The sequence below is a fragment of the Typopeltis vanoorti genome, chromosome 2 (genome assembly GCF_054136105.1).
Source record: "Typopeltis vanoorti isolate ZY-2024b chromosome 2, IOZ_Tvanoo_1.0, whole genome shotgun sequence".
Taxonomy (NCBI): domain Eukaryota; kingdom Metazoa; phylum Arthropoda; class Arachnida; order Uropygi; family Thelyphonidae; genus Typopeltis; species Typopeltis vanoorti.
Genome location: NC_143550.1, coordinates 158,682,216 through 158,701,559, shown reverse-complemented (window position 1 = coordinate 158,701,559; position 19,344 = coordinate 158,682,216). Strand labels below are relative to the sequence as shown.

At 36.4% G+C, this 19,344-nt stretch overlaps 1 protein-coding gene across 1 annotated transcript in view; it reads right to left on the bottom strand.

Annotated features, from left to right (window-relative positions):
- LOC150109564 (protein Obscurin-like) overlaps positions 1-19,344 on the bottom strand; it is a 1,271,613-nt gene that overhangs the window by 157,611 nt on the left and 1,094,658 nt on the right. The window contains exon 82 of the mRNA XM_090402667.1: positions 14,700-14,872. Coding sequence (XP_090258793.1) covers positions 14,700-14,872 — 173 coding nt within the window. The remainder of the gene's footprint in view (positions 1-14,699; positions 14,873-19,344) is intronic.

Genomic DNA, 19,344 nt, shown 5'->3' with positions numbered 1-19,344 from the left:
TCAAACCCACAGCCTTTTTGGGTGGAGAGCAGATATGCTAACCACTTGGCCAACAAGACTGCCATCCATAATCAGCAAATAACTACATATAATTATCATTATCATTATTATTATTTATATGCAATTAATAGTTTTCACAGTCGAAGAATACAAGAAACACGTAACAAAATAATTACATCTTTGATTGGTGGCAGTAATGTCCAATTCAGATCCTATCCAAAGGCCTTTGAGTCATAAGATATCATCATACAGTATAACATGCCCCTAACAGTGCCCTTTTCTGAAGATTACATGGTTCAGCTTTTCTGCATGTTTCATAACTTGGTATTGTTCTTAGATCTTATGAATTGGAAATATTGTTGCTTTTTTTCTTCTAAATTTGCTGAATTTCAATCTTCAGATCTCTATATTTGGTCAATTTTTCATGCAGTTCTTTTTTTTTTTTTTTTAATTTTAAACTCTACTGTACTCTGATAGTGCCACATCAATCACCCATACAAGTTGTTGTTCAACTATAGCGATGTCTGGTATATTCTGTTCCAAAACTTATTGTGTTTGATGAGTTTTCCATTTGTATGTTCTCAAGAAGTTTTGCATTGTCATATTTCTACCCAAGTTCTGGTTTATAGCTTTTGGAACCTAATGTTGCCTTTGTTTATAGTATGTTTGAGCAATCTTACTGCAGCAACTAATCAGGCAATCCACTATTTCTTCTTATCTCCACATAGTTGCATTTGCTGTCGCTGCTGATCTTTTGAATATCTGTACTTATCATAGTCATTTGTGATGATGCTTGTTCTTGAGCAGGGAGTAAAGTATCTTCTGTCTCTTTCTTGATGGTTTCCTTCTGAAGCCATTTCCAGCTGTCAAGGTTCCCATTAATGTCCTTCAAATATTGACCAGGAAGTGTTATTTTTTCAATCTGCTGATCATTATGCTATTTCTTTCTTTTTATATTGCTTCCTTTAATCTACTAAATTCACTACTTTTTTGTGAGCTTCAGTTAGCACCATTTCTGTTTGTCTTGATGCAATTATTCAATAAACTTCACAAAAAACAACACAACTCAAATACTGTGCACTCAGTTACAACTGTCTTAAAACATAAATCTAACAAATTTATACAATATTGCTACTTCTTAAACAATATAAATATTTTTGACACAGCTTAGAAGTGACAATCTCTTTTCAGTATGCTATTTAGCAGTTAACATTAATAATAACATTAACAAAATATCTATTTCTAAAAACTGTAGCCAACCAACTATTTTCTCAGTGCTATGTTCATTTTTTACATATAAGATGTTTCTCAAGATAATCATAATGAAATCAGTAATCCAGATGCAGATTACTGTGCACTACTTGTTAGTGTGTTCTTCAATAGCCAAATAATTTTATCAGAAACCTTGACAACCTTAGCAATATGACCTCCAAACTTCAGCTCTTTATCTACTACTACCACCCTCAAATCCCCAGCTAATCTATTTCTTGGAGTACATCAATATAGTACACAGCTTGTAATTGATTTATCCCAAAATGCATAACTTTACATTTCTCCATTAAACTGACACCCATTATCTTTTGCTCATACTGACAGCCTATTTAAATCATCTTGCAAGCTATCCACATCACCTTGATCATTATTCTTGTTGAGAGGCTTATACGCTGGTTAAACATGATAACTAATATTTAAGGAATTGACAGCGTATACTAGAAATATAAATTAAATAAACTTTAATATATACTTTCCGATATTTCAGCAAACGTCACGTTGCAATCTTCTTGGGAACTTAATACAAAGACACGTGCACACAAGTACTACATAACAGCAAATGAGAACTGCAGCTAGGAAGCTAATGTTTTCCTAAAGTCCTGATGGTTCCCCCTGGCGGGCTATATTGGTGGTTCTTGGCCTTTAGGCTGAAGTTCTTCTGATAAATGTATTCTGATAAATGAAAGCCTTAAACTCAGCCCCATAAAAACCTACCATATGGCTTCGCTATGTTGATGATGTGTTTGCTATTTGTATATTTATTGTCGTGTCATATGTTTTACAGGTTTCGTTTAACTTGTTTATCAACTTTTGTAGTTCATTTGGGGTTCTTGCAATAAGGACGAGGTCATCTGCATATTTGATATTATTTATGTTTAAACCATTGTCTATTGCCTTCTTTACAACTTCGTCTAGATATATGTTGAACAGACAAGGGGATAATCGGCATCCTTGCATTACTCCTTTTTGGATCTCTATGGGTTCTGTTGTGAGTGTGTCCTTTTTAATTATTGCATTTGTCTTAGAGTAATATTTTATCAGAAACTGTGTTATATATTTGTCTATTGCTTTTTCTAGTAGAACTTTAAGAAGGATTTCTCTGTTGATGCTATCGAAAGCTTGTTTAAAGTCCACTAAACAACAATATAGTTCTTTATGGTCTTCCCAGCTGAGCTCTGCTAGTTAGTGCAATGTGAAAATCTGGTCTATTGTTAAATAGTTTCCTCGGAAACCAGCTTGTTCTATGCCTATCATTTCTTCATAGGTGTTTTTTAATCTATTTTGTATAATTCTTATGAATATTTGATAGGTGTGGGATTGGTCTGTAATTTCTGCAGTCTCTTTTGTCTCCTTTCTTGTATATTGGGATGATTTTTCCAGTTCTCCAATCTTCTGGGATCTCTCCTGTTTGTAGTAATTTATTGAATAGGGTTGTTAAATATTCTATTGATGTGCTGCCTCCATATGACCACAGTTCAGTATGGATAGTATCAATGCCTAGTGCTTTAATGTTTTTCTTCTGTTTTATTATATATCTAACTTCTTCTTGTAAAATTTTTTGATGGTCATTATATTCTTCTATTGTTGGTATTGTAGTTTTGTTTCCTTGGTGAAAGACAGTCTTAAAATGGTTTGACCAGATTTTTCTTATATCTTCAATATTCCCGATTTCAGTCATCTTGTTGTTTATCATTGTTACTGCTTTTGCTGAGAATTCCTTTGTAATTTCTCTTATAGTATCATGGAAGACTTTTAGGTTGTTTTGTTGGTATGCTTCTTGGCATTTCTTAGCTTTTTCTTCTAACCATTTTTCTTTGTCTTTTTTGCAGAGGTTATCAACTTTATTTTTTAGTGTGTATTTTTCTCTATTCTCTTCATTGTTTTGTTGGTTGACAAGTATCCTGGCCTCTCTTTTCTCTTCTATTGTAGCTACGATTTCTTGCATTATCCACTATTTGTTTATTTTGGGTTTGGTACCTAGAGTGTCTTTTGCAATTGATAACACTGTTTCTTTTTCTTCTTCCCAGCATTTTCTGCTCTTCTGAAAGATGGAGGGTTTTAATTTCAAGCACATCTGTTCTAAAATCGACTTCTGCTTGAGCTATCTTTTAGTTTTGATAGGTCAATGTTTTCTTCTTTTCTGATATTGTTTTTCCTGTTGAATTTTATCTTCACTTTGGCAGTTAATATTTCGTGGTCCGTGTCTAAATCAAAACTTCTTAATGTTTGTACATTATTTACTGATCTTTTCCATTGTTTGTTTATGATGATATAGTCTATGCAGTTCTTTATATTACCATCTGGGGATGTCCATGTATATTTATTATTAGGGTGCTGATAGAACAATGTGTTTGTAATCAGGGGCATGCCAAGGGTATTTGCCGCCCGGGTGCAAACTTTTATTGGCCGCCCCTAATACTGCATTGTATAATCCAAATTAGATATTAGCTACATAAAATGCTGCCTGAGTGCGATGCACCCTCGGGTTGGCACGGCCCTGTTTGTAATCATTAGATCGTTTGCTTTACAGAAGTGGAGTAATTGTTCTCCTCTGTCATTAAGCTCTCCGTATCCAAATATCCCCATCACATTTTTTTTGTCTGCTGTGAACTGTCCTATTTTAGTGTTAAAATCTCCAATCACTATCATGAGTTCTCTGTTTTTGGAATTATCTATTTCCTGTTGTAGTTCTTCATAGAAATTTTCTATTTCTTCCTCTGAATGGTTACTGTCTAGTGCATATATTTGGATTATTTTAATTGTTTGACCTTTTTCTTGAAGTTTGGCTGTGATTATTCTAGGAGACACTGGTTTTATTTCAATTACTGAGTGTGTAAATTTCTTCTCAATTAATAATGCAACTCCTTCTCTGTGTATGTTATCTGTTCTTCCTGAGAAGTATAGTTTTCCTTTTGGTAAATCCATAAATCCATCTCTGCACCAATGTGTCTCTGATAAACCTAAAATACTCCATTTCAGTCTTTTTACATTTTCCTGGACTAATTGCAATTTTCCAGGTCAGCATAATGATCTTATGTTGAGGATGGCTACATGTTCCACGTCCTTGGCTGACCACATTGATGATTTCTCATTTACTCTATGGTCTTCGAGTAGGCACGTCGGCTGTCCCGTACGCAGTAGCACTAGCATTATTATATAATGCAACATTATTATGAAATAATGTTGCATTATTACTAAGAAATAACATAAATGTACCATAACAATATTTCTCTGATCTAATACGTTTATTATATCAAAAGTTGACAAACACTGCCTGCTTGTTAAAGGTGATTTGCTTAATTCATTTTAGAAATTATGGACTTTACAACTGTGTTATAAATAACTATTTTAATTTCCCGACATTTTGACCTTCATATTAAGGTCATCATCTTTATGCAGATGGATGTGTTCGGACCTGTCTGGGACAGACAGAAAGTTTTCAAGTAACAGTTGACTTGCATCAAGGGTCAGCATTAAGTCCGTTTCTGTTTAATATTGTGATGGAGGTGGTAACAGAGGAGGTGAGAGAAGATGCGCCTTGGACAATGTTGTATGCAGATTCAAGAGAAGAAGCGGGGACTAAACTGGAAAGATGGAGAGAAGTACTGGAAGAGAGAGGTATGAGACTGAGCAGAAGTAAGACAGAGTATATGTGTTGCACAGTGGGCAACGGACAGGAGACAGATCTGGAGCTGGAAGGAAATGTCACCAGGAAGGTGAGAGACTTTAGATACTTGGGTTCAACATTGGAAGAAGATGGAGGAGCTGAGAAGGAAGTGGGATGCAGGATACTAGCAGGTTCGAGGAACTGGAGGGAGATGGCTGGAGTGTTATGTGATAAGAGGGTGCCGATCAATCTGAAAGGCAAAATCTATAGGACAGTAGTGAGGCCAGTTATGACATATGCTATAGAAACTGTGGCCCTGAGGAAAAATAACATCAGCAGGATGGAAGTAACAGAGATGAGAATGCTTAAATGGATGTGCGGTGTGACCAGAAAGGATCGTCTGAGAAATGACTATGTGAGGGGAACAGTGAAAGTTACGAACTTAGGAATGAAAATACAGGAGACAAGGTTGAGATGGTTTGGTCATGTGATGAGGAGGGAGGAAGAATATGTGGAAAGAAGGGTCATGCAGATGGATGTGCAAGGAAGGCAGAAGCATGGGCGGCCAAAGAAGAGATGGAGGGAGCTGGTAGAAGAGGACTTAAGGATGAAGAACTTGGATGTGGTGACAGCCCAAGACAGGAAGGTGTGGAGGAGACTCATTATCAACAGTGACCCCACTTAAGTGGGAGAAGCTGCAGAAGAAGAAAAAGAAGATTAAGGTCATCATCTGGAGTACATACAAATATACAAGGACAAGCCGAGTTACATTTCACACAGTATGCTAAAGAGAACAAGGATTTGATCAATGGTTATTCTACTTGCATGACATCTAGTGAAAATACAATATACAAAATATATATATATATATATATATATAAGTAAAAAGTTTTTTTTACATTGGGGATAATATATATTAAGGATACCAAGTAATTTTATAAACTTGGTTTTTTTGCTCCTTCTCCCAAGTAAGCAAAACAGTTAAGTTTGCGCCTGAACGTAGTTCAAGTCTAAAGGCAATGCAACACTAGGGCAACTCGTTGTAAAGGTGAGTAAAGTTCTGATCACTATTCTTAGTATTTCCCATAATGTAAAACACATCTCACTAAGAGATGTATACTGTTATACATTATGGATGGGGGGGGGGGATCACTACCCAGACCGGTTTCAACCTTTTTGAGGTCTCCTCAGTGAGTAGCTAGACCCTGAAATACCAAGGTTTTTAGTAATACAGAGCCTTATCAACTTTACCTATACAAGTTGCTACAAGGTGCTTTTATTTTGAATAAGAAACTATGGATGAGATAAAGATGTGAAACATTTTTTACCTTGGGGATAATATATATTAAGGATATCAAGTAATTTTATAAACTTGGTTTTTTTTACTCCTTCTCCTAAGTAAGCAAAACAGTTAAGTTTGCACCTGAACGTAGTTCAAGTCTAAAGGTAGTACAATACCAGGGCAACTCGTTGTAAAGGTGGGTAAAGATCTAATCACTATTCTTAGTATTTCCCATAATGTAAAACACGAGAAATACTAAGAATAGTGATCAGATCGTGACCCACCTTTACAACGAGTTGCCCTGGTGTTGCATTAAATTTAGACTTGAACTACGTTCAGCCGCAAACTTAACTGTTTTGCTTACTTGGGAGAAGGAGTAAAAAAATCAAGTTTATAAAATTACTTGGTATCCTTAATATATATTATCCCCAAGGTAAAAAACTTTTTGCATATTTATCTCATCCAGAGTTTCTTATTCAAAGTAAAATCACCTTGTAGCAACTTGTATAGGTAAAGTTGATAAGGCTCTGTATTACTAAAAACCTTGGTATTTCAGGGTCTAGCTATTCACTGAGGAGACCTCAAAAAAGGTTGAAACCGGTCTGAGTAGTGATACCCCCCATCCATAATGTATAACAGTATACATCTCTTAGTGAGACGTGTTTTACATTATGGGAATTACTAAGAATAGTGATCAGAGTTTACCCACCTTTACAACAAGTTGCCCTGGTGTTGCACTACCTTTAGACTTGAACTATGTTCAGGTGCAAACTTAACTGTTTTGCTTACTTAGGACAAGGAGTAAAAAAAAACAAGTTTATAAAATTACTTGGTATCCTTAATATATATCCTTAATATATATATATATATATATATATATATATATATATATATATATATATATATATATATATATGTAAATAAGTTTTTTTAACTTGGGTAATGTATATTAGGGTTACCAAGTAATTTTATAAACTTGGTTATTTTACTCCTAATCCCATGTAAGCAAACAGTTAAGTTTGCACCTGAACGTAGTTCAAGTCTAAAGGTGGTGCAACACCAGAGCAACTCATTGTAAAGGTGGGTAAAGCTCTGATTACTATTCTTAGTATGTTCCATAATGTAAAGCACATCTCACTAAGAGATGTACACTGCAATATATTATGGGTGGAGTCACTATCCAGACCAGTTTCAACCTTTTTTTAGGGTCTAGCTACTCACTGAGGAGACCTCAAAAAAAAGGTTGAAACCTGTCTGGGTAGTGACCCCACCCATAATGTATTGCAGTATACATCTCTTAGTGAGATGCGCTTTACATTATGGAAAATACTAAGAATAGTGATCAGAGCTTTACCCACCTTTACAATGAGTTCCCTGGTGTTGCACCACCTTTAGACTTGAACTATGTTCCGGCGCAAACTTAACTGTTTGCTTTCTTGGGATTAGGAGTAAAATAACCAAGTTTATAAAATTACTTGGTAATCCTAATATATATATATATATATAAATTAGATATAAAATTAAAAAATTAATTTTTAAATTTTATTTCTATATTTATGTATCCCCCCCACCAATATCAGAAACACACAACACTTCATAAACATAATCAAAGACATTACATTAGAAAAAGATGATTTATTAGTCAGTTTTGACATCTCTGCCCTCTTTACAAATGTCCCAATCAATGACATAATCCTTCTTTTACAGGACAAATTCCCTCCAGATATCACGGCGCTCTTTGCGCATGTATTAGGTACGTTGACGATGTTTTTGTGATCTAGACCCATGGCCGCCAGACACTTTCCTCAGCCACCTAAACAAACAAACAAACAACACAAACAGTTCACAATTGAGATTGAAAAGCAGAGCATGCTTCCGTTTCTTTGATACATTTGTCACATGTCTTCCTTCTGGCAGTCTTTCCTTCACTGTTTACTGGAAATCGACACATATTGGCTAATATATAAACATAAATTCTACTACCCCCCAACACAAGCTGTTGCAGAATGTGTGGTGGAGATACTTAATGAGCAGTTCATAAAGATCTTTCAATCTTGTGAATGTGACTTCATGGAGAGATTAAGAGCAGTTGATGATGGGGAGGAGAGACTGACTGTAAGTGAGCAAGAGGTGTTTGGGGAGTTGAGTAAACTAGATGTAAATAAGGCTGTGGGACTTGATAATATATCATTGCGCATTCTGAAGGAATGTGCCAGAGAGTTGACACCTGCCTTGACATATTTTTTTAATACGAGTTTTGCACTCGGTCAAGTCCCTAAAGAGTGGAAGGAGGGCAAGATTGTGCCACTTCATAAAGGAGGTGATCGAACTCAAGCATCAAACTATAGGCCTATCTGTGTGTCAGGTGTTGTGGTTAAGTTGTTTGAGAAGCTTGTGAGAACTAGGATCCAGAGTTGGGTTGACAACAAAGGTATAATCTTTGATGGACAGCATGCATTTGCTAAAGGGAGGTCATGTTTTAGTAATCTACTTACTTATTACAATAAAGTCACTGCTTCCTTGGACAGAGGAGAAGGATACAGAGTAATATACTTGGATTTCACAAAGGCTTTTGATAGAGTACCTCATGATAAGTTGACAGTCAAACTAGAGCAGATGGGATTGGATATTAGATTAGTGCATTGGATTGGAGACTGCTATCTGATAGGTATCAACAAGTTGTGTATGGGGGTGCGATATCCCGGAAAAGGAAAGTCACTAGTGGAGTGCCTCGGGGGTCTGTTTTAGGGCCATTACTATTTAACTTGTATATTAATGATATTGGCGAAGATTTGGATGGAGATATTCAGTTGTTTGCAGATGATGCAAAGTTGGGACGAACCATAAAGAGTAGTGAAGATATTGTTGCCTTGCAAGAAGACTTGAATAAATTGAGTGATTGGGCAAGCAAATGGGGATGTGAGTTCAATGTTGCAAAATGTAAGGTTTTAAAATTTGGAAAACAAAGATGGGATGCAGAATTTATGCTTGGTGAGAATATATTGTTGGAAGTAGAGGAAATAAGAGATATGGGGGTGATAGTGGATAAGGAACTAAAATTTAGGGGACACATCGCCAAAATTGTGAAGACAACACAAAGACTTCTGGGAATGATGCGGAGGACACTGACGTGTAGAAGTAGGGAGATTCTTGTTCCATTGTATAAGGCTTTGATTAGGCCACACATGGACTATTGTGCCCAGATTTGGTCACCTGGTTTTCAGAAGGATGAAGAGATGTTGGAAAGGGTCCAAAGGCGACTGACTAAGGTAGTTTCTGACCTCTGGAATGTCGAGTATGAGGAAAGATTGAAAAGATGTAATTTGCAGAGTCTAGTGGAGAGAAGGAAGAGGGGAGATATGATAGAGACCTACAAGTTGGTAAGGGGTTGTTATAGGATCAATGGTGGAGAAGTTCTACAGAGAGTAGTGGGAGATCAGAGGAGTACCAGAGGTCATCCCTGGAAACTGTATAAAGAGGGTGTGAGTAGGGGAGTGAGAGGCAGGTTTTTTTCGTGCAGAGTTGTGAGTGATTGGAATCCCTTGCCTGAGAGTGTGGTGTCTGCAAGGAGTTTGAATGTGTTTAAGACATGGCATGATGAGATGTGTGTGAGATAAAAGGACCTCCTAGATGAGTCTTTGACTCCATGAGGTGTTGTTTAATAATAATAATAATAATATGTATTACGTTCGTGTTATTTTGTATGGAAAAAAAAATGCTTTCTACCTACAAAAAAGAAGGCACAGCCATGGGCTTTCCATTATCCCACTCCCATTGCTAACTTTTATATGGAACATTTTGAGCAACATGCTCTAGATTCCTCTCCTTTAAAACCCAAAGTCTGGCTTAGGTACGTTGACGATGTTTTTGTGATCTAGCCCCATGGCCGCCAGACACTAGACACTTTCCTCAGCCACCTAAACAAACAAACAACACAAACAGTTCACAATTGAGATTGAAAAGCAAAACATACTTCCGTTTCTTTGATACATTAGTCACACGTCTTCCTTCTGGCAGTCTTTCCTTCACTGTTTACTGGAAATCGACACATACTGGCTAATATATAAACATAAATCCTACCACCACCCAACACAAAAACTAGGTATCATTAATACTCTAAAAAACAGGGCTTTGAAGATTTGCTCCAATGAAGTGCTTAAAGATGAATTTAAAGTTATCATCAATACTTTCCTAAAAAATGGTTACAGCCAAAACACTATTAACAAAATTCTCTACAAGACCTCAATAAAAAACAAAGATAAACCAGACTACAATAAAACTATAACCATTCCTTATATTAAAGGGACATCAGATAAAATAAACAGAATACTACAGAAATACAACCTCAAAGTCACCTTTAAACCTCCTCCTACAAAATTAAAAAGCTTACTCAACTCATCCAAAGAACCACTCCCTCTGCTGGCCAACCCTGAAGTATGCCGTATTTATTGCACCTGTAATCTACCATATATAGGGGAAATAAGATGCACAATTCCTATCAGACAAAAGGAACATAAACAACATTTTAAATATAATAACTATGGTGAAGTTGGCCTTCTGATCATGCCCTGAACACTTTACATAGAATTGACTGGAAAAGCACCAGTTGTTTATATCACACCAAAACATGGTATGAACATAAATTTAAGGAAGCCTGTGAGATTCTTATCAACCACCCTAATCTGAACAATAATGATGATCTAAAAATCCCAAGCATATGGGAGGCACATATTCTACCAATGGAACCTTTCTCCCTAAGAGTTAACTATAAACAGGACCGTAGATACTCATGACTTATTTTTCACGGTATTAACAACACCACAAACACTTTTATCAACAAGGATGTTTTATTAACGCTAATATTTCGCTGATTTTCAACTCAGCATCATCAGAGCACAACACACATGTAAACGCGACAGTGAGTGAGTGAAACAATAGAATTGCAGAAAGACAAAAGATCTAAAGTCCTATTTTTGGTGCCCTCTAACGGAAAAAAAAAAAAAAAAAAAAAAAAAAAAGGCAGCAGTTATCCAGGAGTTTTTCTTAGGATAACCGTCTCCCAAATTTTTGGCAAATTAATGCAACCATATTTGTTAAGGTTGGGAGAATTCTTCAAAGCCATTGCTGACTCAAAAAATAGTCTTTCGGATCTATAACGACTCCTAAATAGCACATTCGTTTTCCTCCATCTAATCCTGTGTGAAGGAGTGTCCAAAGCATGGTCTGCCAGTCCCGACTTGCCATAGTAATAGTAGCGAATGTATCTTTCATGTTCTTCCAGGCGGATGTTCACTGATCTTCCTGTTTGCCCATAATAGGCCAAGTCACAGTCACATGGAACTTCATACACTCCTGGGTGTGCTAAAGGGTGAAGTTTATCCTTTGGTGAGCGGATCAGAGTTGCCAGCTTGACATGAGGCTTGAAGGTGGTGCGAAGGCCATGTTTCAACAATACTTTGGCTATCTTTGATAGCCAAAGCAACTCTGATCCGCTCACCAAAGGATAAACTTCACCCTTTAGCACACCCAGGAGTGTATGAAGTTCCATGTGACTGTGACTTGGCCTATTATGGGCAAACAGGAAGATCAGTGAACATCCGCCTGGAAGAACATGAAAGATACATTCGCTACTATTACTATGGCAAGTCGGGACTGGCAGACCATGCTTTGGACACTCCTTCACACAGGATTAGATGGAGGAAAACGAATGTGCTATTTAGGAGTCGTTATAGATCCGAAAGACTATTTTTTGAGTCAGCAATGGCTTTGAAGAATTCTCCCAACCTTAACAAATATGGTTGCATTAATTTGCCAAAAATTTGGGAGACGGTTATCCGAAGAAAAACTCCTGGATAACTGCTGCCTTTTTTTTTTTTTTTTTTTTCCCGTTAGAGGGCGCCAAAAATAGGACTTTAGATCTTTTGTCTTTCTGCAATTCTATTGTTTCACTCACTCACTGTCGCGTTTACATGTGTGTTGTGCTCTGATGATGCTGAGTTGAAAATCAGCGAAATATTAGCGTTAATAAAACATCCTTGTTGATAAAAGTGTTTGTGGTGTTGTTAATACCGTGAAAAATAAGTCATGAATAACCAGCAATGCCTAAGCTTATCTGTTAGGACCGTAGATAATCAAGAATCTTAAATCTAATATAACAATTGTCATGTTAAAAATAGGAGATCATTGTTACTGTAAGAAGTAACAATGATCTCCTATTTATCTATATTTCATATAGATAAACTATCTATATGAAAGAATGTTTCTCTTATGTTATCTTAAATAGAATTTAGCTTTGATGTAGTTTCTAAATAATTAATTAATTTTTTTAATTTTATCTGCATTTTTTTTATATATTATATATATATATATATATATTTTTTTTTTTTTTATATATATATATTATATTTTCACTAGTGGTCATGCCAGTAGAATAACCATTGATCAAATCATTGTCTATAATAAATTTAGTGTAATCCTTTATCCAAGCAAACAAAGTTTGTATCTGAAGTATCTTCAGGACTGAGGCAACTCGTGGTAATGGTGGACCAAGCTCTCATCACTCCTTATTTAATATCTCCCATAATGCAAAGCACATCTCCTTGTGGACATGTATAATGCAATGAATTAAGGGAAGGGCCACTACCCAAACTGGTTTCGATCTTTATTGAATGTTCAAGTACAGGTCAAACTCCAAAAACTCAGTGTTGTTCCTCTCAGTAGCAGGTTCACCCTACCACTGAGAAGAATTCTCAACATTGGCTCTACTCTGTGGCAGGGTCACCCCACATCCGAGCAGAGACGCTCATTTGCTCATATGTCATCTGAGGGGTAACAGCAACAGCCATGCCTCAGTTAACTTCATTGGCTACAGCACTGCCATTCATTATCCCACCACCACCCAGGACCTGGGTGACAGCAACAGCTGAGCCTCAGTTAAAACTTCATGGGCTACAGCATTACCATTCATCACCCAAGCTTCCAACTGGTTTCGACCTTTATTGAAGTCGCATCAGTGGGAGCCAGACCCAGAGGTGGAAGCAATGGAGGTCATATTTACCTATATGACCTCCATATACAAGTCGCCAAAAGGGGTCTCACCTTATTATTAAACTACTCTGGATTTAGAGAAAGATGTTGGAAGTTTTTTCCCACTTGGTTAGACTATAATAAATTTAGTTTAATCCTTTATCCAAGTGTAAGCAAACAAAGTATGCACCTGAAGTATCTTCAGGACTGAGGCAACTCGTGGTAAAGGTGGAACAAGCTCTCATCACTCCTTGTTTTAGTATATTCCATAATACAAAGCACATCTCCACAAAGAGATGTGCTTTGTATTATACATGTCCACAAGGAGATGTGCTTTGCATTATGGGAGATACTAAGACAAGTGATGAGAGCTTACTTCGCCTTTCCCATGAGTTGCCTCACTCCTGAAGATACTTCAGGTGCAAACTTTGTTTGCTTACACTTGGATAAATGGTTAAACTAAATTTATTATAGTCTAACCAAGTGAAAAATAAAAACTTCCAACATCTTTCTCTAAATTCAGAGTAATTTAATAATAAGGTGAGACACCTTTTGGCAACTTGTATAGGTAAATATGACTTCTGCATTGCTTTCACCTTGGTATCACCACCTCTGGGTCTGGTTCCCACTGACGAGACCTGAATAAAGGTTGAAACCAGTTCAAAGCTTGGGTAATGAATGGCAATGCTGTAGCCCATGAAGTTAACTGAGGCATGGCTGTTACTCCTCAGATGACATATGAGCAAATGAATGGCTCTACTTGGTTCTATCCTGAGCCTGCCATAGGATAGAACCAATGCTGAGAGTTCTTCTCAGTGGCAGGGTGAGCCTGTTACTAAAGGGAACAACGCTGAGTTTTTGGAGTTTAACCTGTACTCGAACATTCAATAAAGGTCGAAACCGGTCTGGGTAGTGGCCCTTCCCTTAATGAATTGCATTATACATGTCCGCAAGGAGATGTGCTTTGTATTATGGGAGATACTAAAACAAGGAGTGATGAGAGCTTGGTCCATCTTTACCACGAGTTGCCTCAGTCCTGAAGATACTTCAGGTGCAAACTTTGTTTGGTTACACTTGGATAAAGGATTAAACTAAATTTATAATTTAGTTTAATCCTTTATCCAAGTGGATAAAGGATTTCTTATACTAAGAAAAAAACTTCCAAATCATTGTCTCTTTAGCATACTGTGTGAAATGTAACTCAGCTTGTCCTTGTATATACTCCACACCTTAATATGAAGGTCAAAACGTCAGAAAATTAAAATAGTTATTAATAACAGGGTTGAAAAGTCCATAATTTCTAAAATGAATGCTGATCACCGTGTAACACTAAAAGAAAGTGATTTGCTTAAATGTCACACCACAAAATGTGAAAATATTACCACATAATAGTTTATATAATAAAATAAATAATAATAAAAATATAAATAATAAATACTAATTATACCCTTTACTCTCCACTACAGATGATCAATTTAACTTATTACTCCAATAAACTGTCATATCACTTACCACATATCAGTAAGCAGAGAGACAGGCTGTTTATTAGCAATTTCTGGTGCAACAAACTCTGGATGACCATACTGCTGTACATATTCTCTGCCAGTGTATAAGCGAGCAGCTAAACCAAAGTCACCAACCTTAATAAAGTCACTGTTGACTCTTGTCATCAAAATGTCTCCTATCTAAAATATAAATAAATAAATAAAAAAAAAACAGAACATATTTAAAAGGATAATTCATGTATAATATATTTTGTAGCTCTATAAAATTCAATTATTTATACTTTTTATTGTGATATCACAATATAAGTTGAAATAAATAGGCTAGGATATCTGATAGGATGCTGTTATAGGCCAAGGAACGCAGAGAATACTGATTGTGAAATATTTAGTCAAATTAGTTGGGCATACAAAAAGAGGATGCTCCAGGAGATTACAGAAATATAGAATGGAAGGAGGAGATAGTGTAAGGGAAGAAGGAGAGTAAGTTTGTTGAATTTCTGAGAGATAAATATCTTAAGCAGCATGTGACTGAAACAAATAGAAGCTTTAATGTTTTGGATTTGGTGACAAGTTCACAAGATGTAGTTGTTAATGAGGTGTTGACACTGCTGCCAGTTTGTGAGAATGATAATGAGGTACTTGTTTGAGAAGTGATGAAACAAGAAAAGGTTACTGCCAAAAATGGATATATGTGGAAGTATAAAGCAGGTGATTATAGGTAGCTCTTATGTCGAACTACACCAGTGTAATATCTTTCTTATTTATTTTATATCGTAATTGCTTGAGCTAGTTCAAACTATCTATAGACTTCACTTTCAAATTCACACATAAAACTCGAAATTAATCTTAATCCTTTAGTCCTTAACTTAGTTTTACCCCCCCCCTCTCAAGGCCATAAATATGCTCTTGTACATGTTTGAATTGTAAACTTAGGAAAAGCCTTTGGCTGGAGCCAAGTCCTTAATCTACTTTGCCGTGTTTCACTTGTATTGATCCTTAAAAATTTATTTTTTTTTATCAACTGCACCATTAAGGATCGCATAAAAGAATTGTTGTTCCTTCCCTTACATACAAGAGAAATATTCAGCTAAGCACAAAATTAACTCTTAATTTAACTCTATCTCAAGCAACTCCTGTTAATTAATCAGTCAGTCGTGGCTATTATTACTCTTAGGTCACACAGGTTCGGTATTTTTATGAGAAGTGCATTGGCTAAACAAGATCAGGCAAGCTATTAAGAAAGCAAACATGTTTATTCTTACTAAGGCAAATTACATATACAGCAAAACCCCTTTTTTTACACTTTTCAGGGAACAGATGGAAAAAAAGTGTAAATAGCAGGAAATGTAAAAAAAACATTAAAAAAAGGCTAAAAGATGACTTACTGCTAGTATGTGAGTCTACATACTAGATTACAAAATTTAATAACTGAAAATAAATGAATTTACAATTACTTACATTTGTCTATTTGAAAAAATCTTTAATTGTTGATTGTTTTTTTTTTTTTTTTTTTTTTGACATAGCGGCAGATTGCTTTGCATTGAGTTTGATGTTTGACCTGTTTTTTACTATCGTGTTCAAAGTGGACAAGGAGAGTCCAAGATCTTTTGCTAAATGCACACGTATTCTGGCATGCCAATTTACACATCTTTTCTTCTACCGAAATGCATTTTCTGTCTTTTTTCTCCATGTTACTAACATAGATACTCCACCAGCACAACTTGAAAGCAACTTTCACACACTAAATTACATAGCAGAAATCCTGCAATATCAATTTGTACTGTGATTGAAAAATTACGGTATTGCTCATCACTACATTACTGCTGCAAGCGTGCAAGTCACTGTGTTGGTGGAAACAAAACTACAGCCAAAAGCAATGCCATCTGGGGACAGAAATGCACAGATTTCCGCAGAAATCGATTCGAAAATCAGTATTGCCACCCGAGAAATAAAACGCAAATCATGGGAAATAAAGTCCACATCAAGTTGTTAATGGCGGGAAAACAATATATCGTAAGAATAGGCCTTAAGAACGGGACCAACGGAAAATGACATAAATGGCAGGAAAACATAAATTGCGGGAATGTAAAAACGGAGTTTTACTGTATATTTCAAACAGCACATATCACATGCCTGGTTCTAACTAAAACAACAAGAGTACACTGGAGACAATACTTGTCAAGTGTCTAATTCTTCACAAAATCAATTAAGCATTTTGCTTAAGCTTTAAGACAAAGAAATCATATTTACACATTAACTTTTCAGACAGTTAGATGAAACTTAACAAACTTAAACTTCTCTCATGCTGTAAACAATAAAAGGCAAAACTTAAACCACATTCACTTTTAGCATTACATAACATAAGCAAATCTTTAGATCTCTGTATCTACTAATCACACTCAAACTAAAATAAGACTTTCCGATTCTTTCTAACACCTTCTATGCCACTAGATAACAGAACCAATATTTGTCATTTGAACTTCTCAATCTAGGATATTACATGAAACATTCTACTTACAACCTTTCTAGTTCATTACACAGTCATAGATCCTAAAGGCTTACGGGCACGTTCCGCTTCTTCCCAGCTAACTTTCAATTTGGCACGTGCTAGGACACAGCTGCGATAATTCAGTGCACAAGTAGATCATTGGGGAATCTCATGGTGGGATATCTTGAAAAGGCCGTCTCTGCTACTAGCGAACTTCCCATCTTTGTCGGAACTGCTCTTCGTGGGAACGCGACTCTCCCTGTCATCGGAAAGGCTTGGCACAGGAATAAACTTTGAAATGAGAGCCCTCTAACCACTCAATCTCTATCTTTTATATCATTCTCCCAACCTTGGCCCTTCTTCTCTAAAGTCCCCCGGATTTACTGGAAGGTTTCTCCATCACCCATGCTATCGCTGGGTTTTGGAGGGAAAACTCATAATCCAGTGACCTTCGTGACTGTTGCTAGCCTTAGGTCTCTCAGCCTAATCCTGTGCGAGCTTAATTTTAGTTACAAATCTTTTGGTTCTTATTCAAAGATTTTAACATTTAGTTACAACATTTATCTCGGTACAGTAAGTTATACATTCTTTTACTGTACCGAGATAACTGTTGTAACTAAATGTTAAAACATTTATCTCGGTACAGTAAAAGAATATATAATTAATTTTGTAATTAAATTATATAATTTAATTGCCCATGTAAAATCGACATAAAAAAATTTCTATTTTTATTCTATATGAGATTTTACAATAGTCATGGCAGCAGAATAACAGTTGCAAAGGATATAGTGGAATTACTGTACGAGCATGTTATCAGTATATATAATTATTATTATTATTATTATTATTAAACAAGACCTCATGGAGTCAAAGACTCATCTAGGAGGTCCTTTTATCTCACACACATCTCATCATACCGGGTCTTAAACACATTCAAACTCCCTGCAGACACCACACTCTCAGGCAAGGCATTCCAATCATTCACAACTCTGCACGAAAAAAACCTGCCTCTCACTCCCCTACTCACACCCTCTTTATACAGTTTCCAGGGATGACCTCTGGTTCTCCCCTGATCTCCCACTATTTGCTGTAGAACTTCTCCACCATTGATCCTATAGCAACCCCTTACCAACTTGTAGGTCTCTATCATATCTCCCCTCTTCCTTCTCTCCACTAGTCTCTGCAAATTACATCTTTTCAATCTTTCCTCATACTCGACATTCCAGAGGTCAGAAACTACCTTAGTCAGTCGCCTTTGGACCCTTTCCAACATCTCTTCATCCTTCTGAAAACCAGGTGACCAAATCTGGGCACAATAGTCCATGTGTGGCCTAATCAAAGCCTTATACAATGGAACAAGAATCTCCCTACTTCTACATGTCAGTGTCCTCCTCATCATTCCCAGAAGTCTTTGTGTTGTCTTCACAATTTTGGCGATGTGACCCCTAAATTTTAGATCCTTATCCACTATCACTCCCAGATCTCTTATTTCCTCTACTTCCAACAATATATTTTCACCAAGCATAAATTCTGCATCCCATCTTTGTTTTCCAAATTTTAAAACCTTACATTTTGCAACATTGAACTCACATCCCCATTTGCTTGCCCAATCACTCAATTTATTCAAGTCTTCTTGCAAGGCCACAACATCTTCACTACTCTTTATGGTTCGTCCCAACTTTGCATCATCTGCAAACAACTGAATATCTCCATCCAAATCTTCGCCAATATCATTAATATACAAGTTAAATAGTAATGGCCCTAAAACAGATCCCTGAGGCACTCCACTAGTGACTTTCCTTTTCCTGGATATTGCACCCCCATACACAGCTTGTTGATACCTATCAGATAGCCAGTCTCCAATCCAATGCACTAATCTAATATCCAACCCCATCTGCTCTAGTTTGACTGTCAACTTATCATGAGGCACTCTATCAAAAGCTTTTGCGAAATCCAAGTATATTACTGTGTATCCTTCTCCTCTGTCCAAGGAAGCAGTCACTTTATTGTAATAAGTAAGTAGATTACTAAAACACGACCTCCCTTTAGCAAATCCATGCTGTCCATCAAAGATTATACCATTGTTGTCAACCCAACTCTGGATCCTAGTTCTCACAAGCTTCTCCAACAACTTAACCACAACACCTGACACACAGATAGGCCT